This window comes from Vitis vinifera, chromosome 12, assembly GCF_030704535.1.
Source record: "Vitis vinifera cultivar Pinot Noir 40024 chromosome 12, ASM3070453v1".
Taxonomy (NCBI): Eukaryota; Viridiplantae; Streptophyta; class Magnoliopsida; order Vitales; family Vitaceae; genus Vitis; species Vitis vinifera.
The window spans coordinates 570,909-598,379 of NC_081816.1; the positions used below are offsets into that span (position 1 = coordinate 570,909).

The 27,471-nt window shown below is 34.0% G+C and overlaps 3 protein-coding genes across 4 annotated transcripts; 1 reads left to right on the plus strand and 2 right to left on the minus strand.

Moving 5' to 3' along the window:
- The first annotated feature begins 8,600 nt into the window (after positions 1 to 8,600).
- On the plus strand, positions 8,601 to 10,257 carry LOC100242015 (uncharacterized). Its single transcript, XM_003633172.4, has 3 exons — positions 8,601 to 8,837; positions 8,950 to 9,710; positions 9,851 to 10,257. The coding sequence occupies exons 1-3, from the start codon at positions 8,753 to 8,755 to the stop codon at positions 9,944 to 9,946; spliced, it is 942 nt and encodes a 313-aa protein (XP_003633220.1). The 5' UTR covers positions 8,601 to 8,752; the 3' UTR covers positions 9,947 to 10,257.
- Positions 10,258 to 13,438: 3,181 nt separating this feature from the next.
- On the minus strand, positions 13,439 to 15,131 carry LOC100247157 (peroxisomal and mitochondrial division factor 2). Of its 2 annotated transcripts, none has more exons than XM_010658634.3 (2): positions 14,909 to 15,131; positions 13,439 to 14,667 (listed from the first exon to the last, which is right to left on the minus strand). In XM_010658634.3, the coding sequence occupies exon 2, from the start codon at positions 14,657 to 14,659 to the stop codon at positions 13,676 to 13,678; it is 984 nt and encodes a 327-aa protein (XP_010656936.1). In that variant the 5' UTR covers positions 14,660 to 14,667; positions 14,909 to 15,131; the 3' UTR covers positions 13,439 to 13,675. The 2 variants fall into 2 exon arrangements, with proteins under 2 accessions (XP_010656936.1, XP_002283816.1); XM_002283780.5 differs by having other exon boundaries at positions 14,819 to 15,064.
- A 2,996-nt stretch (positions 15,132 to 18,127) lies between these two features.
- On the minus strand, positions 18,128 to 19,161 carry LOC100257469 (transcription factor bHLH149). The gene has a single exon (XM_002279802.5). The coding sequence runs from the start codon at positions 18,836 to 18,838 to the stop codon at positions 18,383 to 18,385; it is 456 nt and encodes a 151-aa protein (XP_002279838.3). The 5' UTR covers positions 18,839 to 19,161; the 3' UTR covers positions 18,128 to 18,382.
- Positions 19,162 to 27,471: the final 8,310 nt, after the last annotated feature.

Genomic DNA, 27,471 nt, shown 5'->3' on the forward strand with positions numbered 1-27,471 from the left:
GAAAAAATTGAGAGAATTTTTAAGGAGAGAAATAAAACTTATGAGGAGAAGTTTTAAGAGAGAAGAATCTTACAAAAAGGGAGAGAATAAAGGGGTGTGGGTAGGGAGGGAATATGATCATGAAAACAGTATGGAAGTCAGCAAGAAGAGGAACACTTTGAATACAGAATGGATAATAAAGAAATTAAAAACAAATGGTCACTTTTTATTTTTTAAAATTTTATCTCATAATATTCCTCTATGCTCCCTAATGTTTTTTACTTAATCTGCCAGATCTTTTTTGATTTATTTCCAGACTATTGATTTAATGGCCTTCCAATTCCATCATACTGATAGAGCCTTAGTCTTGGTTTGTTGCAAGGCATTTCAAATAGGAAATGGTATTAGAAGTTGGGAATAGAAGCAATAATCATAGTACATGAAATATATGTGAAATTTAATCTATGCTTAAAAAATTGGAGTTGAATAGGAATTATAGAAAAAAGATGCAATGAAACTCACGTAAAATAATTGGAAGGATTAAGAAAATATAAAAAATAATTAAGAAATTATAGAGGACCCTGCTGGAAATTTTTATAAAATCCTTCCATGGTTCAGAAAATGTTAAGAAAAAGAAGAAGGAGAAGAAAAAACAAACAGATTGATATGGTAACATTATTGCATGAGTTCTGGAAACAAAGATTGTAAGGTTATATCAATATTTTTTAAGGTAATTCTTGAGTGCTTCCCAACTTTTTCTCGGGTGTTTTCCAGGCTGGTTTGAAAATGTTTTCCATGAAGCATTCTTAGAAGTTTTCTCTATTTCAACAATGCAACCAAGGAAACACATTACCTATTGGAACTAACTCTTTTGCCCCTCATGTGCTATAAAATATGTTATATTGACAATTCGAAGTATGTGAAGTATTTATGTTAGATATGATTGTGTTTATGATGTGTATCAAACACCCTAGATTTCTTGGCCCTACACAGTCATCACCAAGCGTAGTGAATACTGCAGGGCCTGACCTAAAGGTGATAAATTTGGTAAAGGTTCTAGAAGAGAATTGACATGACAAGCAATCATTGCTATCATTGTGGCACAAGGCGCTTTCTGACCTAATTCTAGCATTTAGGGTTCCAAAATCACGGTTTTACCTTGTTTGGTGATTTTTGCTTCGATCACGTCTTCACTTAGAGATTTCAGAATTAGAATTCGTTATGTCTGCCATGATCCAATGGGTCAATTATTTTTGTGTTCTAGTTATAGGTTTTTTTCCCCATTTTTAGGAAAATTTCACTCTCCTTTTTTTGCTCTTTCGAATTCTTTTACCCTATTTTGGAGAGATTTTTGGTATTAAGAAAGAAAACTTTTGGCAATTTTCTTGTTCTTTTCTTTGTTTTTGCTATTTTTATGCAAAATCAACAAGCTCATATCCCTATTCTTGGTGTTCATGCACAAATCAAGAGGTTCAGGCAAACTTCTCTTCTATCCCGTAGCATTGATTTACGTATGGGATATGGATCAGATATTGCGTATTGGCTAGATGTGTACCTTATGTTCTTAAATTCACATTGGACATCCTATCTTAGTTATAACATTCTCATTGGCGACCCTGTCTTATAACATTCATATTGGATGTGCTATCCTAGTTATATACTTAAATTGGCCTAGAATATAAAATGAGAAAAAATGAAAAAATTTTGGATATAGGAATTGAACAAACTTAACACCTAGATATGCACAAACACCCTACACTTGTACCTGAATTCATAACAGGAGCAAGAGATAAGGTGGGTCTTAAGGCATGCATTGTGCACCTCATATACATGCCATATTTGCCTCGAGGCACTTACATTAAGCATTTTCTTGAGGTGGCCTCTTAGGTTTCTTCATTGGCTCCTATAGCTTTTGAAACAGTCCTAGTATTGTATTATCATTTGCATTAGGAAATACAAAACTACAAATTCTGAACTCATCATACATTGACATAGTACTATAATTGTATGAAAAATGAATACTTAATCCCTTGGAGCAGTTGCTAAATTTTGAAAAAGGATATATGAATAAGTCTTAATGGGTCATACCACCATAGGTCCATCTTCTCATTATTTGCTATATGATTAAGCTGAAAAATGACTATTTATTCTTGAACCATTGCCTATTAATTTGATCAGCTTAGGAGGGGGTTGTTTCTGTATTTAAGAGTTTGGTGCTCTTCTTTTTCTGCTGAAGTGTCTGTCTTCATGTGGATGGGAGTGTGGGATAAATGCCTCACAGTGAATATTTGAAGAGTAGGGAGTGGTCAATAGGAATAGGTGTGTGGAGTGCAAGAAGGAATTGAAACCGGTTGATCACCTTCTGCTTTATTGTGCATGTCTAAAATAGGAAGCTCTTGAATTGGTTATTCTCAGTGTTAGATCTTCCTAATGGTTGGTACTTTGGAGTAGCGGATGCAGCTAGAAAGCTACTTGGAAAGTAGCACCTATAGGGTGGGATCCTTTGGTGCATTTGGAAGGAGTATAAATGAATAACTTTGAAAATGAGGAGTTTTCTGGTTGTTGAACTTAAAGAAAGACTTATTTATCCATCTTCTTTTGGTGCTGCTATTCATGCCTTTTCTTAGATCTTCTTTTTTGCAAGCTTTGGGTTGTTTTTCTTTGTTTGAAACCTCATGAGGGCCCTTCTATGCTTCATTTTTGTGCTAGGCTTGTAAATTTTTCTTTAATAATATGACCATTTGTCAAAAAATAATTCTACCATTCAAAAGCAAAAAGGTTCATGTACTTTAACTTAAATCAGTGCCCTACTGCTTTTATTAAAATATTTGAAAAATTTTAGCTGCTAAATCTTTCTGCATTGCTTCTCTGTTGCTAAAGCTTCTCCTTTTATTCTCAAGTTAGAATTACTGAATATCTAGTTTGTTTCTCCAACATTGAAGAACTAATCCCCTGCTTTTCCAATCATAAAGCACACAAGAATACTAACATTACAAATCATAATGTCTTTTTACCTTCCAAGGTGATTTCTTTGAGTACTGGATGTACAGCTGATGACTAAGAACATCTCAATGTGTTGAAGTTAGAACAAGTCTCTTACTTAAGTTGCTTGTCCCCAAACAGTTTCCAGGTGGTTGTTTCTTGGGAAAGTTTTCATGTCTGATAAATTCCCTAAAATGTCTAGGAAACTGCTGCTTCCTTTTTATTATTATTATTATTATTATTATCTTGTTCTCACAGGGAGAACTTGGAATGTCAAGGTTAAAATCATTGTACCCAAAACGTTTAACAAGTGGTATTTTAATAATAAAATTCTACATAAATAGCTCAATTGCATTTGTGATGGACCTTCTTGTTAAAGAAATGAGTTTGATTATAATCAGTAGAACAATTTTTAATCATCTTTTTAATATAAACATTGTAATTGGTCTTATATGCTCCTGAATCCCATGATTCCGTGTGCTTCCCTTTTCATATTAGGTGCCGTTTTAATGCATCTGTGCTGTTTATTTTTTAATTTTACCAGTCTGCTTCCTTTCTGCAACTATAGTGTAGATCTCTGGGCATAGGGGCAATATGTCCAATGTCCAATGTCCAATATAAGCTTTCTCTGTTTGGATGAATTTGGATTTTGTGTAGGCAAAAGCTGTATATACAGCTTGAACTAGCTTGTTCACTGCAAGGGCCACAACTTTATGCTTTGCACACCTAACAGAATCAGTTATAGTCTTCTAACCATCTTTTCTGGGAAGCATATGCTTGATTGAGCACAAGCAATATGGAATATAAAGTATGAGATTTTTGTGCATCTTAATGTTTTGTAATTTGTTTTTGTCATCATGTTTTGTTTTTGTATGTCAAAATCATGGTTATCACTTGGAGAACTATCTAAAATGAAAGACTTTAAGGCTTATGAATTGGAATTTCTTGCTAGTATTTAATGAGAAAATGGGCTTGGGGCAAAAGTGGGTGGGATGGATGAGGTGGTGCATGTCATTGGCCTCCTTTTTGGCCTACTGATTTCTTTTGGAGTTCCAGGGGCCTAAGACAAGGGAATCCCTTCTCTCTGCATTTATTTACTTTGGCTATTGAGACTTTCTGTCGCCTGTTAATAAAGGCAAGGGAAGGAGGTTTTGTTTCTGGTTTCTTGATGGGCAGGGTTGGACAAGGGGGAGTTGAGATGTCTCATCTTTTATATGTTGATGATACTACCATTTTTTTTTCTGTGAGGCTAGGGTAGAGCAGCTGAAGTATCTGAATTGGACTAGTTGAGGCAATTTTTGGGTTAGAAGTCAATATGGAGAAAGAGTGAATTCATTCCATTTGGAAGGGTAGAAAACTTGAATGAGTTTGCAGTGGGGTGTGGGGGGGGAATCCCTTCTCTCTGCATTTATTTACTTTGGCTATTGAGACTTTCTGTCGCCTGTTAATAAAGGCAAGGGAAGGAGGTTTTGTTTCTGGTTTCTTGATGGGCAGGGTTGGACAAGGGGGAGTTGAGATGTCTCATCTTTTATATGTTGATGATACTACCATTTTTTTTTCTGTGAGGCTAGGGTAGAGCAGCTGAAGTATCTGAATTGGACTAGTTGAGGCAATTTTTGGGTTAGAAGTCAATATGGAGAAAGAGTGAACTCATTCCATTTGGAAGGGTAGAAAACTTGAATGAGTTTGCAGTGGGGTGTGGGGGGGCGGGGGCTGTGGGGGTGGGTGTTGGGTTTCCTTCTACTTACCCGGCCTTCCTTTGGGAGTCCCTTTGAAATCAGTGACAGTGTAGGATGTGGTGGAGGAGAGATTCCAGAAAAAGGTTGGCCTTGTGGAAGAGATAATATTTGTAGAAAGCGGGGAGACCCACTCTTATTAAAAGTATGCTGCCTAGCTTTGCCTATTTACCCCATGTCATTACTAGTGATGCCTGTAAGGGTGAACTTGAGACTTGAGGATCCAAAGGGATTTCCTATGAGGTGGTAGAGCTTTAGGGAGAAAACCTCATCTAGTCAGCTGGTCTATCGTATGAATGGCTAAGAGAAGAGGGGTCTTGGCATCAGGAAGCTTTCTGCTCTCAATGAAGCTTTGTTGGGCTTTCTGCTCTCAATGAAGCTTTGTTGGGCAAGTAGGGTTGGAGATTTGCCTTGGTAAGTGAGTCTATGTGGAAGCAGGCGATAGTTGAGAAGTTTGGGGAGGAAGGGGGAGGTTGATGTTATGGGGTGCCAAGGGAGGGGTATGAGTATAAGTTTTTACTCCTATCAGGTCTTTTAAGCTTGCATGAGTCCTGACCAAGGTGGAATGGTGTACTTGGGGCTGTATCCTAACACTTTCTCATATTCAAGTTAAAATGTGCCATTCTTCGATACTAATTAAGAGCAAGAAAGAAAAATTGAACATGTTCATGGCTTTGGTTATAAAAAAATGAAAGCCTTGTAATAAATATGTCCACATTTGCTACCAAACTAATGTCTGAATCTGCTCTTAAAGAGTATGGGAAGGGTTGACGATTTGGTGGTTGGGGGTTACCGACTAAGCATTTAGCATGAGCAGTTGAATTCAAGTACGTGGCACCCATGATTGCCTAAGAAAAAGTAGAGTTGGATTCTTTAATTGCTATATGGTTGGAATGTATTTATTAATGTAGGCTATGTTTGGTTCCCTGGGAAAAATTACATTACTAATTTTGATTTTATTAAGAAAAATACAAAAGAAAGTTGAATATAATTAAAATTATTAAAAAATTTATTAATTTTAAATTATTTAATCTTTATATAAAAGAGTCAAATAAATTATTTAAATGATTTAATTTTTAAATAAAAGATTCCAACAAGTAAAAAAGGTTTTAAATAATATATGAAAATAATTTATTAATTTTAAATTTATTTTTTATTTTTTTATTTTTTTCTCTATTTTTTTCCTTGTATTTTCCTTCAAATTTTCTAAGAACCAAACATAATCTTAAGTTATGTATGATTTACAAAAAAGTATTAAGGAAATAAAAAAATGTAAAAAAAAAATATTTTCTCATGTTAGTTTTACTATGAAAAATAGTAAAAAAAGAAAAAATAGAAAAAAAAGAAAAAGGTAAAAGTAATTAAAATTAGTAAAATTTTAAATTATTTAATCTGTCTATGGAAGTGTTATATAAGTAAAATGAGTTTAATGTAAGATATTAGATTTATATTTTCCCTTCGGATAAAATGGAGTATGTTGTACATTTGTATCGGTGCCAAAGCAACTCGATTTTTGGCTCTGGTGCCAAAGTGGCCTCCCCAAAATTCGAAATACAAATGTACAACACATTTGATTGATCCTCAATATTATTACGTGGGGATGGGAATGATGGGAATGAAAATAAAATGGTGGAAATGGAGATGTAGAGGAGGAAATAAAAAGGGCATATCCTCTCCGTCCATTCTCCTTCGTATTGTTGTTTTTTGTTTTCAATTTCAATCATAAGAGGTGGAAACAGGTTGCAGCCCAAAGTCAAACCCTCGTTCACATTTGTTAATGGATTCTAATAAGTACTTTTAATATTTGTAATATTTTAAAATTTTTTATCATTCAAGCATTATAAATGTTAGAAACGTTTTTTAAAATTACTGTCAAACTCATTCTTTAGAATACGTTTGGTAGTCTTTTTAATACTTTAAAGATAAAAAAACTTTAGTGTTAAAAAGATTAAAAATGCTTTTTGGAATCATTGCCAAATGTATAATTAGAACATGTTTGACAGTAATTTTAAGAAAAGTTTCTACTTTTTTTTAATACTTGAATGATAAATTTTTTTGAAATTTTAGAAAGATTAAAAATGCTTTTTAGAATTACTATCAAGCTCTTAAAATGTATTTGATAATGATTATTGGAAGCGCTTCCTAAATTCATTATGAAACAAACTATTAGTCATTATTATTAAAATTTCATTAAATAACTCCTCTATTTTGAGCAAAAAGGAAAATAAGTGAAATTAATAAATGAATAGGATAAAGAAAAATATTAAATAAAATTCAAATGATGGATATATATTTAACTTAAACTTTAAGGGTGACGAGTGAATTAATTCTATAAAGTAAATTTATTTTTTCGTTTTACTTAAAATTTATAATTATTTTTTGTGATATTTGAAATATAATTATTTTTTATATTTTAAAAATTCAAATTCAAATTTAAATTTATAGGGGTTTGTTTTATTTTTTTAAATATTTAAAACAATGTATAATTTTTTTTCTTTAATTCTCTTCCTAGATCCGCCCCTGATGAAGAAAGTAGGATCAATTAAATGATTTTGATTTTCAAAAAAAGATAATATGACCAATATTTTTAAAATGAGCCAAAAATGTTTTTATGTTGCAATTTACGTGACATAATGACATATAAAGGAAAGGAAAAGAATATTTATGTACACAATATTTATGAATAATGGAAAGGAAAAATGTATTTTCATACACACCTATAAATAAATAAACCCATAAAATATAATCTTAAGTTTATTAAATATGAATTTCAAGTGGTTATACAAAAAAATTAATATTTTTTACATATTTTTTATTAAATGTATTATCTTTTACCATTTAGGTATTATATTTTAATGATATAAACATTATTTTATACTATTTTACATACTACATTGATTTGATCTACGAGTGTTTGATTATATTAAATATTATTTTTGATCCGTGAGTAAATAAAATTTGAATTGTTTTTAAAGGGCTTCTATTTATAATTATTTTTACATGTGTATGAAAACTTACTTTTTTCCTATAAACAAACCCCTCTTGCACAAGTCATTTACAATTAGACCCCCATAATTTGGTAACAACTTGAATTATAGTTTATATAAAGGAAATTAAAAAAGATATAGACATTATTTTTTCGCCCTCTTAGAATTTTTGTCTCCCACATTATGTTTATAATATTCTTATAAAAACAATTTTTTTTAAGAAATGAAAAATAAAAATAAATAGTTCCATTTATTTATAAATAAATCTTTTTCTTTCTAAACATTTATTTAAAGAATTGTTTTACAAGCCGACATATATCTCAGCAACTCCTAAGATAATGAATTCGGAATCCTAGGCTTCTATAAATATCAAGACACCACCTTAATTAATTAATTAATTAAGCAAAAAAAACCACAAAGCAATTCGTTACGGATTAGAAGTATCAAGATACCACCTTAATTAATAAATTAATTTTATCTCATTATTATTAAATAAAATGATAATGCAAATTTAAATTCTGTTCGATTGTATGATTTAAAAAGAATTTTTTGTTTTTAAAATTAAAAAATTGTTTTTAAAAATTTATAATACTGTGTGGTGATTGTTATGTGGAAATAATTTTTAAAAATAAAGTGAAATAAATAATAATTTTTTAAAAATAAGTAAAAATTATTTTCAATCATTTTTTAAAATAAAAAGAAAACATTGAAACATTTGAGCATGTTTTTTTTTTCTTGAACTTTTCAGAAAGCATGACCGAACCCTTATTTGATGGTTGGTTATTCTTCCGGTAAAATCCAAAAGTCACATGATGAGATTACTAATGACAAGAAAGGAAAAAGTAAGGAGATGAATGGTGCAAATTCCTGAGTTTCTGCACTCAATTCAAAATCACTACTCCCTGAAGGCTAAAGGGTGCACTGTAACATCCTCCCTCCAATGTTGTTTCATTTTGAAAATTTGTCTTTGACTCTACATATCTCTCTCTTTTCACTTTCCATATTCCCTCGAGATTGAATACAAACACCAAACCTTTCACAATCGAGATCTCGCTCCAACAACCAGTCATGCCTTCAGGTCCAAAGAGAAGAAAAGCAGCCAAGAAAAAGAAGCAACAGACACCCATCTTCCGTTCATCACCTACTATTCAAGGTAATTCCTAACTTTCCTCTCTCATTTATGTTTTCGGCTTCTACAGTGCATTTTGCCTCCTGGGTGTCTCTAGATTTTTTTTCTTAATAGTTGTGAGTGTCTTGATCCTTAGGAAATGTTTCTCAAAACCATCATAAACTAGATTCAGAAGTTGAGGCAAGAGAGACTGATTCTTCAGCTTTTGAAGTCAATTGTACCCACATGGAAGAAGAATCTGCAAACTACATAGTGGAGGACATCCAGAAAGAAGAATTTCAACTTGATAATGAGATTGTGAAAGAGGTTGGTGTTCATGAAACTGAAAACTCTGAATATGTGAAGGAAATCGATATTGGGGATGATTCAAGTAGCAGTAGTTCCGAGGAGGAGTCCAAACAAGAAGAGAAGAGCCCTGAGTTTGTGGAACAAGAGAAATTGGAGGAGAAGCAGGAGGAGGTTTCTGACTCATTTGTTGCCTCACTTGGTGAGCCTGAAGATCTGCTTCAAGCAGTGGAAAACCCAGTTGAGAACTCATTAGTGCCTGATGTGCCTGGGGTGGAATCAGAAACAATTGAGGAGAAACTATTACAGTCTCTTGATGACTGTAATGGGATTTCTTCAGTTGGAGCAGAGATGGTGGCAAATGGTACCAAAGAAACCGAATTAGCAGCTGCAGAGGAGAAGAATGGAGAGTCTGCAGGCGTTAATGATTTGGCGTCCAAAGAAAAAATTGATGATTTGTTGCAAGAGGCAGTGGTCGTTCCTGCTGTGGAACCCAGTGCCGCCGAGTCCCAGATTCCTGAAAGCACAGCATATCAGGTTGCTGCAGTTGATACCAGTAATGTGGGTGAGCACCACAATCAGCCTGAGATTCCAGAAAGCACAGGATATCAGGTTAGTGGATTAGATTCGTAGTGCATAATTGTTCCTCAAACATATTTCTTTTTACTCCTAAGTTTGATTCTTCCTGTTAGCCCCTGCTACATCAAATCCAACTAATGACTGCTTTTCTTCTGTTTTGAATCTTTGAATAGCCGCCCATCATATCTGTGACTCAGCGCACCCTGCACCCCACATCTTGGAGGAGTTGCTGCGGCCTGTTTGATGTTCTGCGACGCTCTGATAGATAATTCTAGGTGAATTGACTCTCTTTGGAGATGTAATCTCCTTTGCCTGTTTGATTATTTAGAGAATTTATATGCATTTATTTTGATCATGGGGATGATATTTAGCTACCTATTGTGTGAGATTGATTGGGCAGTTTGTATGATTTTCGGGGTATCCTTGCCTATATGGTAATTACCTCAGTACTATCTAGTTTTCTCTGGTTCTGAGGTGTGTGATAAACAGTTATTATAAGTTATAACTGGGATTTGTGAACATTTATGAGATAGAAAGAAAAATAAAGAACATGGGAAGAAAATTAATGATATATTTTTCATAGATTTGTGTGATTAATCAGCATTGTTTGTGCACCGTGTTTTAAGTTTTTAACACAAGTGTAAGGAGCATTGGACCCTTATTTCCTTTATAAGATGGGTTTCTAGTTTCCTGACTGACGAGAAAAGGAGAGTAGAACAAAAGCCAGTTTTCATCTGGCAGAATGGGCTGGAGAAAGCACTTTTTCCTCAGGATAGAATGAATTCTCTGAAACTTTTTTTGCACTCCATAACACTTGACAGGCTTTAGATGTCATACTTTTCAAGCTTTTGCTTATAAGCTTGAGGAGACAGCAATTGAATTCCAGGACATTCCTTTGACAAAAAGACTTGTCTAAGGTAGAATTTGTGCTCCCACTGTGTTTTTATTGATTCAAGTTGGAAAACGATGAGTTGCGTGGGCTTTAGGCAAATGGCTGAATTGAGTGGGATCAGTAAGTTATGGCACATCTGTCCGGAGTCCAGGCTTATCATCCCTTTCACAGATTTTGCAGTGGCCTTTGTGTATAACAGAAGACACATCTCACATCTTTTTTCTCCTCAGTTTTGGCAAGAACTAGTGGGTGTTATAGAGGAGATTAATAGTTCCCCCGTGAAATACGAGGATATTTTGCAAGTCAGGATAGGAGGAAACCGTGAAAATTGCGCAAAAAGCCCCGCGGCAAAAATGTCCCATATTGTTACATTAGAATCTTTTCACCTTCATGCGGGCATACATATTAATGAGGGTTCAAGTGATAGGAAAAGGTTGCATGAATTGTACCGCCATTTAGTATGGTATGAATGAGGAATCATGGAAGTAATGGCATGTTTAAGTTGGAAGGAAGGAGTTCAAGGACCTTTTTTTGGGTCGTCTAATCTCTTAATGGAGGTGGGGTGTTGGATTAATGGACCCTCATTTTGGAGGGATGAGGACACGGGGGTTCCAAAAGGACATGAAGCATTGGGGGTGTAATACAAGTTTGTAAAACATGTAGGGATTGAAATCTTGGCCACCATGTGGAAGTTGTCTCCATATCTCAGAGACTGTCAGCAGTCAGCTATTGTCTATCATCTCCATACCAATTGCCATCAGATCTTACTTGATTTCAAACTGTGTTTGATGGAGTAGGGTTCTAAAGAATTGGGTTTGGCAACAGAGATCCAAGAGGTTTCCTTTATCAAAAGGGATTCCAATAAAGCATATGGAGAATGCTTCACTCTTACTATCATTTACAACACCTGTTCCACAACAATACTTTGACAAGAGAATTTTGGTTACAGCATCATCAACATGCCCTTCAAATATTGCTCGCAAGATTATTTTTCATTTTCCTTATCTTTCTCTGTTTGAAATATCTCAATAGCTGAGATTTCAAAACAAAGAGGAAAGGGAACTTAAACAAAAAGAGGATTCTGATATACATTTCTTTTGATCTTTTTCTCTTTCAACTCATTCTTTTTGAACATGCTTTAAAGCTTTAAATTGCTGTAGGGCACATGTGGATGGGGGAAAAGCAACTTTCGGTGGACAGCATATGCATATCTTATGATGAATACACGCACTTTCCCACACATTTATCAAATTGCTGAAATTACTTTATTCTTTAATTTAAATTTCATAATAAAATTAATGGAATATAAGAAAATATAAGCAAAACATTCCCTATTTATTTATTTATTTGAAAATAAAACAGGAAAATGGGTCTAAAAAACACTCCAAGGATTAAAGCTATATCATTCACCTATCATTTCAAGAGAGAATAAACGATAAATATGGTCATATCTATAAATTTAAATGAGAGAGACAGGACATGAACAATGTCTTCCTACATGTGGGATGTGACCATGTCCATTTACATATCTACCCATTGCATGTGAAAGCTTCAATGGCTCAAAATTAATATTTTAAAATAATTAAAAAAACACAAGATCATCCAAATTACTTTAATAAATTTTTTTAAATAGTCTTTAAAGCTGTTATTTTTTCAATCCAACTGCGAGTTTAGTCATCAATGTAAGTGTATTTTTGTATCTTATGTAAAAGTACCTATTATTTTCTGATTTTGGAAACAGAAAATAGGAGGCGTGTGCACTAACAATTAGCTTTCAGTGTTTGAAAGAAAGAATATGCATGCTTAAACACATGTTTCATTGTTGCTCTTTGTGTGCAATAAAGAAGAATTAGGACTTTGAACCAAACAACATCCATAAATCAGTGAACGAGTGCCTCTAGCCATCATTGGTAAGAAAGAGTACGATATGTATCTAAAACCATTACAAGATGGCAATAATTTAGAGAAGTGTAACATCCAGCAACTGCAATTCTGAGGTATGACAAACATATGGTACTTAGTTCGATGATTGTCAGAAGAATGAGCAGTATCAACAGTTGTAAGTCTAAGTCCCAACACGATGACTATTGACTATTCAACCCTGTTTGTGAGCTTCAATTTCACAGGATACTAGACAAAATATACCGCCATTTGCCCATCACCCATAAGAGTTTAAGCCTTGTAAAAAGTTGATTAAACACCAATTCAGCAGTATAAATGGACTCCCATTATCTTTAGCTTCCACCATGGGAAGGATACAAGTTTTCAAAATCAAGCCATCCTCCATTATTTATTTATTTATTTTTTGATAACCGTGGATGTCCGGGCCAGCTTACACGCACCTCGACTAACCCCATGGGCCTTGAAGTTAACAACCGGGTAAACCTCCAATGGCCATGAGGGGACTCGAACTGGTGACCATTGGGGAGTCAAGGCTGGACCAACTGAGTTACCCCTCAGGGTTAAAGCCATCCTCCATTATTTATAAGCTCATTCTTTTAAGAAATTCCGGTAGTCTAGGACTAAATCTTTGACCAATCTCATGGAGCCACTTCCATTGAAGAGGTTTTCAAGACAAGCATCCAAAAGTTTTAGTTGAGAAAAACATGTTCATGCAACAAACCAGGCCTAAATGGCACTATATTTGGCAATAAGTTTTCTACTTAGGTAGAGGATGATCTTCCAAAATCCTATCAACATTCCTGATACATGGGCTACAAACAAATTGTACCACAAAATAACCATGCAATTTCAACACTTTGCCACAAGCAATTAAACCAGCCAATGAACAGTATGCTAAATGGAGGATTGAAAAGGCAAAAGAGAAAAAAAAGAAGGCTCTCCCACATTGAGAGCATACAACAGGATATTGGTTCAGTAAGACATATTGCAGTAGCAGTACTTCATATTATTGAAAAAAAAGGTTTATATCTAGCACCAATCAAGTCTACAAGCAAACACGTAACAACCCAGACCAAAATTAGAGTCCAGCAAGATCCACAGGCTCAAACGAACAAAAAAAAAAAAACCACGTAGGCAGTTCAAAAAATCCTAACCTTAAATCTTTCTTCATCTTGCCCTTTGCTTTGCTTTCTACCAACCAATCTCACCTTTGCCTTCTATAGCGGAGATAGCACACCGCAGCTGCAGCAGTAATAGCCCCGGTGAATATTGCCACTTGCCACTTGAACCCCAAAGGTCTCTCCTCCACGTCCCCTGTATCAGAATCCGATGCAATCCCATTAACTCCTTCATATTGTGTGTCCTGTAGTGTCTTGGACGCCACCTTTAATTCCCTTGCTTCTTCCAGCGCTTGATCCAGTGCTGATTCCGTATATTGCGCTTTCTCATTGCATTTTCTCAGAGCTTCCTTCAATTCATTGCTCCTCATCTCCTCATCCTGTTTCTGCTGCATCTTTAAATGCTCAATCGATGCTTTCAATTCCTCAATATCTGACTTCAGATTAGATATTTCCCTCTCTTTCTCATCAATTTTCTCTTTGGTCTCTTGTTCTATCTTGATTTTCTCCTCATTTGTCTTACTTTCTTTCACCTCCATAACTCTAATTTTCTCCTCCAAATCCCTAAGTCTGCTTTCATTCTCACCTTTCTCTTTCTCGATCAATCCCTTCTCTTTCTCAAGATTCTCCACTCTCAGTTCCTTCTCCTCGAGAATTCTCTTTAATTGCATAACCTCTGCATTTGCTTCGTCTGCTTCGCTCGATGCCGATATCAGATCGTGCTGCAATCGCGACACCTCAGTCTCCAGCTCCACTGCTCTTGCCCCGATCACATCCAAAGCCTTCTTGTCCGATTCTGATCGTTCGATCTCTCTCATCATTTCCTCCAACTTCTTTTCCATCTCATCCTTATCGCTTTTCATTTCTTCACTTTCCGCCGTTAATTTTTCGACTCTCTGCTTCACTCCATCATATTCACGAATCAGGTCGGCCTTCTCTTGCTCAAGAACTCCAACCTTTCGAGTCAACTCCGCAATCTTGATATCGTTCTCGCGATCAAGATCGTAAAAATTCTCGTTCGTTTGATCGTCGCCGTTGATTGCTCCGCTGATGAACACCTCATCTGCCATTGTTAATCCTGCAGAAATAAACAGAACAGAAAATGAGACCAAATCCATTTGATCTCCGATAAAATCATAGAGAAATAAAATAAAACATCAAAAGTCGGGATTGGAAGTTGTTATCCTGAGCATGGCAGTAGAGCTTAAACACGAAGTTCGTTTTCTCACCCTAAAGATTTTCTCGAGAAAAGGCTACGGAAACTTTCCGAGAAAATTAAGAATGCAAAGATAAAATGAACGGAGCAAAAGAACCTCTACCTTTCTTTTAGAGATTGATTCGATTAGGGTTTCGAACTTTCACTTTTCGTTTTCAAGCGTCGGAATATTTTCTGATGAAAAAAAATGGACGGTCCAAGAGCCCAACACACTGTTTATTACTTCATCTGAACGTGTAATTGGGGATTTTATTTGGGAAATCTAACCAATTATTATATTTTTCTTTTCTTTTTTTCTATTTTTTTTATTATCATCATATTCTTTTTGGAACGTATTAAAATTTGCTTATATAGTGTTTTGATTTTATAAAATAAAAAGTTTTCTAATATAAGGTCAAAAATGTAATTTTAAGTGATGAATCTCCTTATATTAAATAAAATGTTTTAAAAGTTTTTTAAATACTTTTATGAGTTAATCGATTAAAATGATGAAAATATCTCAAATTTCTAAAATTAACTTTCACCATTTTTTAATCCGAAGAGTAACCCATTTTTTATATAAATATCTTTCAATATTTTCATTATTTACATATGTGTTTTAAAAAAAAATGTTATTTTTGTAAGAAAATGATGATGGTATTTTTGTCCAATTTTATATTTTTTAAGTTGAAAAATCTTATAACCTATTTGGTAATGTTTTTTAAAACAGTTATGAAAAACAGTTTTTGAAAACCATTTTTTTAAATTGTTTAATAATGTTTTATAAAACAAAAATTTGTTTAAAAACTTAAAATATTTTTAATCTATTTTAATATTTTAAAAATATTTTTTATGTCTATTATTTTATTTTTAATCATTTAAAATATTTATATAATTATTTTTTAAAACCGTCATTTAATCAATTAATTTTAGTAAATTCTTTTAATTGTTTTATTCTTTTATTTTAGGATAAATTAAATATGTATAGTATTTAAATGTAACTATATTGAAACGTAAGTTAAATTGTTTAATTTTAACTGATTTTATAATTTTAAAAATATTACATTATTTTATTTAATATTATAAAATTTTCAGAAAAAAATATGTTTTTTATTGTTTGCTTTATTTAGTGTAAAGACCTATGTCGGTGAGTGGTTCTCTCTAGCATTTCTTAAGATCCAGGTCTTAGTTCAAGTCCTGTGGGTGGAATTGTTAAATTTATTTTATTGATTCCTTCAACTTTAATGTCATAAGCATCAATCCCACATCGGATTTAAATAAGAATGAGAAGGCTGTTAACATAATCCCTCCGTAACAACAAATGGGGCCAAGAGCGAGCCCAGCAAATGGTACTAGAGACTGGGCTTTTGAATTGGGCCCTTTAAAAAGGGCAAATTAGGCCTGTGTTAGTGGGCTTTTGAGTGAAAAAAAACCAAGGTTCAATGAATTGTTGGGTTATTCAAAAGCCAGTTTTTCTAAAGGGGTTAATTCCTATTAATCAATTAAAAGAATTTATCCTTGAAGCTCTAAGGAGTAAAGATGAAGGTAGTGTTTTATCTTCTCATACTTATTCTAAGCCTTATTTCTAGAGGATTGAGAAATTGAGAATGTTTATAGACTTTCAATTACCTAATTTCAAACAATTTGATGGCAAAAGGAACCCGAGACAACATGTCACTAATTTTGTGGAAACCTATAACAATGCGGGCACTCAAGGGGATCTCCTAGTCAAACAATTTGTTCACTCATCAAATAATACATTGACCTCGAGTCTGGCTCAATAGACAATTGGAAACAACTTGAACAAAAGTTCCTAATTATGAACATGATAGAACTCATAAATACTCGCTAATGGAAGGATGAACTTGTTATTGACCATGCACTTCTCTAAGTGTGCCATTTAGATTAGTGTCAATGCACTAATCTAAATGTTACTAAGGCTATTTTTTGTATATGGGAATGGAGAATGTGAATGAGTATTTTGTTTTCATTCTGTGTTTCAATACACCTAGAAATATAAGGTTGGAATGGGTATTTACTTACATTTTAATGTTAGACAACAATAAGAATGGAAAAAGAAATAAATTGACAATAATATTGATACATATACTTTAAAATATTTTTTATATTCATTTATGAAAAAAAACTCTCAAACTATACATTTTAAAATTATTTGGATGTTGTTGTCTTGAATTGGTTTTTAGAAATAAAGGGGAATCATTTTTAAAGAACTTGTTTTTTAAAACAAAAGGAGGACATAGAGAAATAAAGAAAAATAATAATAATAATTAAGTGAGATATAATTAATATTTCAAATTCTTTAATTATTTTTCTAATTTTTAAGAATAATTTGAAAATATTATATTCATAATTGAGCATTAAATATATGTTGTTATTTATTTTAAAATTTATTTAAAATAAAACAATATTAACAATTATTATTTAATTTTTAACAAAAGAAACAATTATGTTGTTGCGAGAAGGTTAATATTGAGATTTTTATAATATTTATAAAAATATATATAATTTTTTATTTTATTAAAATATTACTACTCATATTTATTAAAAACTATATATTTTTAAATTTCTTTATAATTAATTTTTTTTTTTTAATAAAAATTTAATTAAATTTAGTTTACAATATATAAATTGAATTTTTTTTTACAAAATTAAATTAAAAAATAATATTAAAAATAACTTATCCAAATTAAGGTTTTGGGTTCTTAGGGCCGTTTCGCAGTGTGGTTTACAAACAATATTCTAGAAATAATTTTTAAAAACAAAGTAAATTAGTGAAAAATATTTAAAGAATAAATACGAGTTGTTTTTATCGGTTTCAAAAACAAAATGAAAAATATGAGCTTAAAAATTAAAAACAGTTTTTAAAACCACGTTTCAAAAAACATGCTCTTATTTTTTTAAATGTATTTTTAAAGACAACTCATATTAAAGGAATCAAAATATTTTCTATTAAAATCTTAATTACAAGTGAAATTTTATTTTTATTTGAATCAATTTTTATCCTGTTCTCATTATCATTTTTATTCTCTTCTATATAAAAAGGAATTAAAATTAGTAAAATAAATTTAAAGTAAATATAAAAATAATTTATTAATTTTTCCATTTCCCCTCCCTATTTCTTTTCCTTCTTGTTTTCGAGATATTCTAAATATGACCTAAACCATATAAAAACGAACCATTTGGTACCTACCAATCTTTTAATGGGCTGTATATTTCCATATCTTCCAAAGCTAGATATGGTTGCAGCCAATTTGAACTTCTAAAATCAAAATAAGTAGCATATTCTCCGTTAATAACAATGTCACAAAAATGAACAGTAATGTACTTCTTCAAAAAGCCAACCTTATGATCAGATTTAGAATTTCCTACCTGCACATGATATTGGCTGAAAATCCATTGCCAAACCACAACAATGGTGCTCACCAACCTCAACCTCTCTTCCTTTTCATCGGAAAACCAAGAAATTTCTCTTTTTTTTAAAAAAAAAAAAAAAAATTACAGAGGAAAGGGGGAAAAAATTAAGGAAAGGATGAAAGTTGAAAGCAATGGAGAAGAAAGAGAAGGGCGATTGTTTTGTTTAACCTCCGAGCTTCCTCTTCTCCATGTCCAGACCTTCAAGAAAGGAAGCCACAGCATTCATGGCTTTCACCTGACACTGCAAGGCCAATATATAACTAGCGGTTTGTTCAAACAAATTTTCAATCCCAACCCACTCTCCTCCTGGTACAATCCTCTGCAACTCCATGATCTTCTTCTCCACCTCTAGCTCTACCTCTTCATCCTCTTCATCACCTCCACCACCGCCGCCGTCGTCCTTGTGTTCAGTCTTCAGATGTTCCCTCTTTCTCCTGATCACGCCCTTGACTGATTTTGGCTTCTGTCTCCTCTCTCTCCTCTGAAATGTGCCTATGGCTAATGGGTGGTTGTCCGCTGTGTCCTCCATACAAAGCTGAAGACACAACTTTGAGAGAGAGTAGAGAGAGACGGCGGAGGTAGAGGCGGAGGTGGTGTGTATGACCTTGCGAATGTGCATTGCGGGGGTGTTAAATTATTGTTCAGTTCTGGAAATGTCAATGCCAAGTTGCCAACTATGCTGGGCCCACCAAGTTTTGGCTTCCCCAAGCCCTGATTATCAACCAAAACAATACACTCACGAGCCGCCGTGAGCGCGTGGAGAGATCATTGGCACTGATAAAAAATCAGTGAGATGTACCATCTTTATCCCTATTATTTGGTTATTAATTGGGTGGAGAATGGGCGGTGAAAAGTAGTAGTAAAATGCAGATAGATGGCAGAGCATTGGTTAATATGATTGTTGGGGTTTAAACGCCCACGCTCAAGTGGGGGAACGTGGGGTGAAACACAAGTTGTAGGAGGTGGAAAAGAAAGGGGGGAAAATACTTGGGCCCACAAAATACAAATGCAAACAAAAGGAAAGGGAGGCACATGTGATCACATGATTTTCTTGAACCTACCACCACCCATGTGCCTCCCCCTCCTTCCTATGATGGACATCACCACACTACCAAACATGAGTGTCCACGTGTCAATTTCCCCAGGGTCCACCTAGAGCCCACAAAACAACCCTTTTCTTTTTTTTTTTGGCCCCTGAGTTTTGGGTGGTGGAAGGTGGCGGTGGGCGGTGGTGGCGGTGATGTTTCCAAGAAGGAAACCAAACGGCGGTTCGGCATCGGGATTGAGCGAGAGATTGTGCTGGGCAAATGGGTCTCCATCTCATCAGAGCCACCCGATTCCCTGTTGCTCCAACGCCCTACACCCCCTTTTATTTTAATCAATTATTTTTTCTGCCTTCTCTTCCATTTTCTCACCTGCCGTACATGTTCAACGTACCAAACTCAAACCGAATTTTATCATCGAAACACACCCAATTCAAATTTCCTTCCAATACCAAAAATTTTAAAGCATCAAATTTGAAATTTGACTTGAATTTCACCTAATTTGTGGAGAGGGTCAATAGTCCTATCTTCAAGTCCATGACCATTAAAGAGTGATGACTCACTCTGAAAATTGTGGTGATCATTAAAGAGTATGTGATGATAAATGGGGAAGAGAGAGATTTGGATGGTATGGCTGAAAAGCCAAATGAATGAGATGATTTTCATCTTTTAGGAGCATAATTGAGAGGAGGAATTGATTAGAAAAGGTGAAGAGGAGAATGGAAGTGGGGTCCTCATTTGATGGAGGGGAGCTGGGAGGGACATATATTAATTAAAATATATGATGTACAAGAGAGAAGCAGTGTGGTGTATTGAATAATGATGGGGCATGGAATTATGTGCACCCATAAAATATAATCACAAGAGGAATGGTGTGAGTCAGACCATGTTTCCACTGCTCAGCTTCCTGCCTGCCTTTTGGGCTCCCTACTCATATGCCCCACACTCGGGAGATTAAATAGGGAAACTTGTGTTTTGATGCCACCATTTAATAAATATATGATTTTTGATATCCAATTTTATGAAATATGAGAACTAGATTTTAATATGAAAAGTAATATTGTTTTCATGCATTTTGAGCCGGCTCCATTTTTTGTGCCAAGATTACCCTTTCGGGTCTTCATTACTGATCAAAAATAGGTTACAGTGGTGGTGGTGGTGGCGATGGATTGATGTGGAGCTGCGGTGACCTTGGCACCTTCAGATTTTTCTTCCATAGCAGCATCCAAGCCTTCATGTCAATACCGATCAAAATTTGAAGAGGTTTCCTCGCTCATCTTTTCGATTTCCTCTCTTCATCATCTTCTGGGTTTTTCCACTAAAAAAAAAGAGTTGAAGTAGAGTCACCATGTGATCGCCGCACGGGGTGAGCGTCGACCACTGTTGCCATTAATCACCACCGACTTCCCCTCAATCGCGATCATAACCCACCATCATCGTTGCAGCTTCTTCACATCTCTAGTTCCGACGACTTCCAACTCTAAAACCATCTCCATCTTCACCACACCAAATTCCAATCCTTCAATACCTATTCATCGCTGATCCACCTCCATCTTAACAATAGCCGTAGCAGTTGAAGGAAAAGAAAAATCCAGAGGTGCCAAGGTCATTGCCACTGCAACTTAATCCATCGGTGCCACAGCTCAGTCCATCATCGCCGCCACCACTGAAGTTAAACCCATCTTCGGACATGGAGGCTTGGATGCTGCTATGGAAGAAAAATCCGGAGGTGCCAAGGTCGTCGGTCCACATCAGTCCATCGCCGCCACCACCACTGTAACCTATTTCTTTTATTAGCAATGGAGATCGGAAGGGCAATCTTGGCACAAAAAAAAAAAGGCGGCTCAAAGTGCATGAAAACAATATTACTTTCCATATTAAAATCTAGTTCTCATATTTCATAAAATTGTGTTTCAAAAATCATATATTTATCAAATGGCCCCATCAAAACACAAGTTTCCCAATTAAATAAGGATTAATAGATTAAAAAAAAAAAAATGAAAACATCCAAATTTGTAAAACTAACCTTTCCCATTTTTAAACTTGAAGATTAACCCATTTTTTTACATAAATACCCTTCAACATTTTCATTATTTACATGTGTGTTTTAAAAGAAATTATTACTTTTGCAAGAAACACATTAGGGCATTTTTGTTAAAAATTGATATTTTTTTAGGTTAAAAAAATGTGAAAAGTTAGTTTTCCAAAGTGAAAAAGATTTCATCCCTTTTAATCTATTATCCGATTAAATAATAACTAGGGTGAGAGTCCTTATTTCATGGGTGGATTTTTTACTTTCAAAATTCATGCTTATTTTGTTGAAGGAAAAAAAAATGAGTAGAAGGAAGAACAATTTTGGGTATTTGATAATAATGGAGGGGATTGGAAAGAAAATGAGCATACATGTACACATACATCATATTTAGTACATCAAAAATAAAGAATTAGATTATAAAAAAAAAATTATTTATTCTCTCATCCATTCTAGTATTTGAATAACTTAATTAATAATAAAAAATTATTTTAATAAAAATAAAATTTTAATTATAAATTAAATTTCAATTTATCTCTAATAAAATGTATTTTGATTTCTTTGATACAAATTATTTTTCAAACACTTTTCAAAAAAATTTAAAAAATTATATAGTATAAACTAAATTGTTTAAATTATTTTGATTTAAACAAGTTATTTTTAAAAATATTTTTTATTTTAATTTTATAAAAATTGTAAATTTCAATTTATGTAATATAAATTAAATCTAAGTCAGATCTTATTAAAAATAAAAATAATTTATGTAATTAAAAATAATTTAATTTATTTTTAATAAAATATGAATACTAATATTATAATAAAATCATAAATTATATTTTTTATAAATATTATAAAAATATGTATATTAACATCCTCAATATCATAATTGATTTATTTTTTAAGGACATATATTTTCAATAAAGGCACCATAATATCTCATGCTATTAAGACAATGCGTTCCTTTGGGTGATCCAAATGACAAGTGATCTAAAAGACTATGGCTATAACATTTCACTTAATGAAATTTGACATATGTTTCTTAGAGGTAGAGTGTGTCAATTGATCATATAATAAGGAGAATTTATAACTTAAGGATTAAAGAGATAATCTTGATAGGTGATAGTACTATCATGTTAGATTACAGACACTAGTTCATGAGGAGTCTACATGTAGTGGATAGTATGTCACAAACTTGAGTTTCATCGTGTTATTATTTATATAGGGTACTAAAGTGCAATTAATTCTCAATAGTAGAATGTTGAATCAACTTTATAATTGAATTCTAAGGAAACTAATATTGTCTTATAGATCTTAGTGGTCCCCATTCAAGTTCATATACCTTGATAGCACGATTTATAGGGGTTGATAAGCTCTAGGTTCAATTGTGTGCATAAGGATGTTTTAGTAATTACGTAAGATTGCACAAGGGTTAGTGAACGATATCTCTAGATATGGTTAACTAATTAATTGGACCACACTATTGGGTTAATTAATTTATTAGAACCCTTTTAGGCTAAATTAAGTAACCCAAGTCTTTGTAGACTCAAGTCACTTAAGTTTAATGAGAAACCTTATAAATACCCTTTTAAGAGTTAGGGTTTCTAGTTAGTTGTCTTCCAACATTAGAAAGGAGAGAGAGCTTTAGCCTCCACCCTCCCAAGTACCCCACCGTTTAGAGTGTCAAGGTTCAAGGTTGAGTAATTAGGTAGAAGATCATAGGTTTACGAGATTTTTGATGACATTGTATTTGATATTTTCTAAACGGATTTGATTTAGGAATATACAAATCAAAGGTAAAGTTTTCTAAAAGCTTTTCTTATAGATCCTTTAATGCTAAATTGTGTTTATTTTTTATTCTTATTTTTATTTATTTATTTGTTTGCTTTTATTACATTGATTTGGAAGCCTTAGGGAGTTTTCATGCACCTAACCTAAGTTTGGGATAAGAAATGATGAGATTTGAGATTCCCTGCACTATCACAACAATGGAATGATATAATGATGAAAATTAGATAACTAATAATCTAGATGTAAAATCCACTACAAAATATGTTTTTCTTTTAGGAAGTGCTATTATTTCTTAGGTATCTAAGGAACAAGCTATACTATTGAGAAGTACAATGGAATATGAATTGGTTGCACTAGATGTAACATGCATTGAGACTAAATGGATTAATAACTTGTTATTAGATATCTCTCACTATATTCATTCTTTATGATAGTTTTCAATATTTGTGCATTATTATGGTAGTAAAGTTATAATAGATTTGGTGAATCAATCTCATACAAACAAGAATATCAATAGACACATACAATTGAGACACAAGTTAGTGGCAAACCTTTTGACTAAAAATATGGTATCCTTAGATTTTGTAAGATCTTAAGAGAATATCGTTGATTAGTTGACAAAGGGTCTTTATGAGAATATTATATTAGAAAAATCAAGGGGATGAGGCTTAAGCCCTTGAGGGAGTCAACTCTGGAGGTAACCTAACCTTTGTGATTAGAAATCCCATGAAGAAGGTTCAATGGATACAAACAATCTACACTAGTTACATAATAGCACTACTTTTCATAAAAGTCTCTCCTCCTTATCTCTTATAGTGATAGTGCTTTTGATGTAATGTTAAGAAGGGTATTTGTGAATGAGCCCAATGTGGGAAATCTTGTAAAGTATAGATCACATGTACCCTTAGAGGACTCACCTAAATGAGAGTCTTTGTGAGGTCTCGACTATGGGAATAGGGTTATTCCCTAGTAACTCTCATAGGAATCAAGATACTAGTGCAGGGTCATTAATAGAACTAGCCTACTTAAAATCAAGTCTTACATGAATGTTATATGTGTAATATGTTAAAGTTTAGCTCAAGGACCTAGTTTAAAACATAGTTCATTATGGATCCTCAAATGAAAGCTATCAACACTAATTGTAGGTTCAAGTCTAGAAGACAAATATACATGAATTGTGTAAAATTGCTCATTATTTATTTATTTTTGTTATTATTTTGAAGTTTAAAACCTTGTGGGGAATGCATGTATGTATGAGTATATATATTGCTTGGAACTTTGAATTATTTTGTTCCCTAGCTCTGGATCTCGTAGGGTGCTTACATTTATTTTAGTCTTCTCTAAATCTAATGCAATAGAAAATAATGGTTTCAAAAACCATAACACATATTAGATCTAGAGATTAAAATTCTATATCTACAATATGGATGTTCTCAAATTGCTTTCCATTCAATGAGAACTCTGAAACTGTGATGGTTATCGTAGAAATCCTCTACCTAACAATATTTCACCCGATCTCTCCCTCTGTGGGTCTTGGCAGGAGAAAAAAAATGGGTTTCTCTCTCTCTCTCTCTCTCTAGAGGGTGGCTCGGGTTCCTCTCTTAGGAATTTCATAAAACTGAATTATAAGACTGAATCCCTAACCCTTAAAAGGGTTTATGTAGGCTTCCTTGAGTGACTTAAGCTCAAATTAGGCTTGGGTCACCTAATCTAGCCCAGTTGGGTCCAAATTAAGTAATTAACCCTAATGGGCTTCAATCAATTAATTAGCTCATTCTAGAAAGCCAATTCATAAAATCTAGTGTGACCTTATGTTTTTACCAAGACATCATTATGCAAGCTTATGAATTACATACCCAAAATACCCTCAAAGTATGTGCTACCATGAACTTGTAGCTCAAATAGGGACTACTAGGACCCATAGAAAAATATTAGCTCCCTCATAATCCAATTTTGAAGTTGACTTATCATTCAACTAAAAAAGTAGTGTTATAAACTCATCAAGATTTCATCTCTAATTCTTGAAATTACAAATCCCCCTATTATATGATCAACTAACATACTCTACCTCCAAAGAGCATATGTCAAATTCCACTAAAGAAATTACTATGGTCATAGATTTCATAATGACAAGCATTTTCACAGAATTTGAAAAGTGGGTGATAGAGGGTGCACCTAGGCAGCAAGCTAAGCGCTTCATGGAGAAACAAGGTTAGATATAAAAACAAACTCAAATATATCACGAAGAGGAATCAAATCTAATCAAATATCAAAACGATCACCTTATTAGAATCAATGTCGAAGGAGAAATAAAAAATGTCGGACACCCCCCCCCCCCCCCCCCCCCCCCGCGACACCAAGGTCCAAATTACTCTTGCATGAATTGGTTCAAAGAAAATATGCATACTGGAAGGATATGTGGCAGCAAAAAAAGTTTATTGAAAATGAGGATTTTTACAGCCTAGAAGAAGAAGTCTAAAGAGGGATTTTCAAACTGGAATTATTCAGTTGAAAATCAATTCAAAACTGTAAGTTCTCAATCAAAGAAACAAAAGGAGGAAGAGGAAGAGGTGTGCACCAAGGCGGCCATGCTGGAGTAGAGTCTGGGGTGCAACTGAGACTGCACCATGGGTGTTGTGAATTCTGACCTTCAATATTCAGGTTAGGAAGTGAGGAATGGAAAGATAATATTTGATTCCAAGCATCACTTAAGTGACCCAATCACCTTCTTAAGAATACAACAAACAGACTGTCCAGATAGACTTCAATACTCCATTAAGGCAGTTTCGGTTCAGGACAGTGGTACGAGCAAGTCTTCATAAGAATCATTTTCAAATACCGAGGAAGAATCCGTTTCAGCATTATCCTTACTAGTTCGCACAGTCATGAAAAGGCTTTTCCGAAGTTCTTCACTGTAAGGGACATGTCCTGCTAGAGTAACAAATGCATATATGCCCTGTCTTCATAGGGTTTGAGGCAATCCAGCAACCGTATCAATAATATCTTTCACTGGATATTCAGCTGATGTTTCTAGTTGGGCTTCTAACGCCCATCACCTTTAGCTGTAGCTAGATTTCTGCTCACAGTTCTACTTTTTAGTGAAATCCTTGAATTCTAGATCGCTTACTTCAAGATAATCAGTTTACCCTTTTGCCAAAGGTTTCACATTGCTGTCATTCATTAGAACATGAATAGGTTCGAGGGCCCTTTTCATAATTGAAACATCTGAGTCTTTTATTCATTCCTAAGTTGTTGCCTGATGTGTCCGCACTATTTGCACGTCTACCATGATAACCTTTAACCACTCTGTTGTACAATCAGAGATTGGCCATCTCTGACCATCAGTTGAGAATAGCCCAATGCTTTTGGGATTTAACTTGCCCCTGGTAACAATGTGGATGTTATGGATTCCTGATCATTCCCTGGTTGTTGCAAAATATTGGAGTGATCTTCAAGTTTCTGCACCTCATCTTCTATCAGTAAACAGAGACCAATTCCCTTATAAGCTCCCCTGTACCTCTGTTCCCAAGACGGGCGTTTTTCCAAAGGGTTCATTTTGCGAAAATCTTGATTCTTATTTAATAGTGCCATTTTCACAGAGCGCCAAGTTGACCAATCTGCTCATTAGCAACCCGATATCTTTATTTTCCTTAAGAGCTTTTAAGAAGTACGAAGTTCCATTCTGGGCTGCAAGGCTCCGGCTCGAATAAAATATCACAAACAAACTTCCTGTGTCCAATATCACCAGAAACTGAAATCCCAATGAGTAGTGAACTCTGAACTTTTTGGCACAGCCTTCCACCTTCCAATGCAAGGAACGGCTCATTTCCTAGTTCATACTCTCTCTGGCACGACAGGTCATTCCGACATATCATCATCAACCCCTCATTTTCCTCTGAAATACCCTGTAATTCAGTTTCTTTTTCTATCGAGTTTGCCTTCAACTCTTCAATATCGGTCTTCATCTTCTCTGGTTCCACCTGTAGTCCAGCTTGTCTTGAACTGGGTCCAGATTTCACGTGCTCTGTATGCTCATAAGTACTTCCAGGCTGCACCGTGCTCTGAATACATTCTTTCTGGTGTCTGATCTCGGCATCAAGAGTAGATTTTAAATGTCCCATTTCGAACTTCAGAGGAATAAGCTCTGCTTTGAGTTGATTCGACTCTTCCATAATTCCATTTCCCCAGGTTCCAAAGCTTACTGCCCATCAGGATTATCATCACCTGCATAATCTAGGGAACTATCACTAGCTTCGGTGAGATCGGTCTCCATGTATATCATTGCAACAAGTCCCAAAAGAATTGAGAGCCTTAGCAATCTGGTCTACCAAAAAAATCATTCAACGGAAAGTGTGGGTTCATTAAAGTTTCTATGGATTTCAGTGTATG

Bases quoted from the DNA above. Each gene is read 5' to 3' on its own strand.
- LOC100242015 (XM_003633172.4), top strand. From the start codon at position 8,753: ATGCCTTCAGGTCCAAAGAGAAGAAAAGCAGCCAAGAAAAAGAAGCAA. The intron at 8,838-8,949 runs GTAATTCCTAAC...CTTGATCCTTAG, and splicing joins TTCATCACCTACTATTCAAG to GAAATGTTTCTCAAAACCAT. The intron at 9,711-9,850 runs GTTAGTGGATTA...ATCTTTGAATAG, and splicing joins CAGAAAGCACAGGATATCAG to CCGCCCATCATATCTGTGAC.
- LOC100247157 (XM_010658634.3), bottom strand. From the start codon at position 14,659: ATGGCAGATGAGGTGTTCATCAGCGGAGCAATCAACGGCGACGATCAA.
- LOC100257469 (XM_002279802.5), bottom strand. From the start codon at position 18,838: ATGCACATTCGCAAGGTCATACACACCACCTCCGCCTCTACCTCCGCC.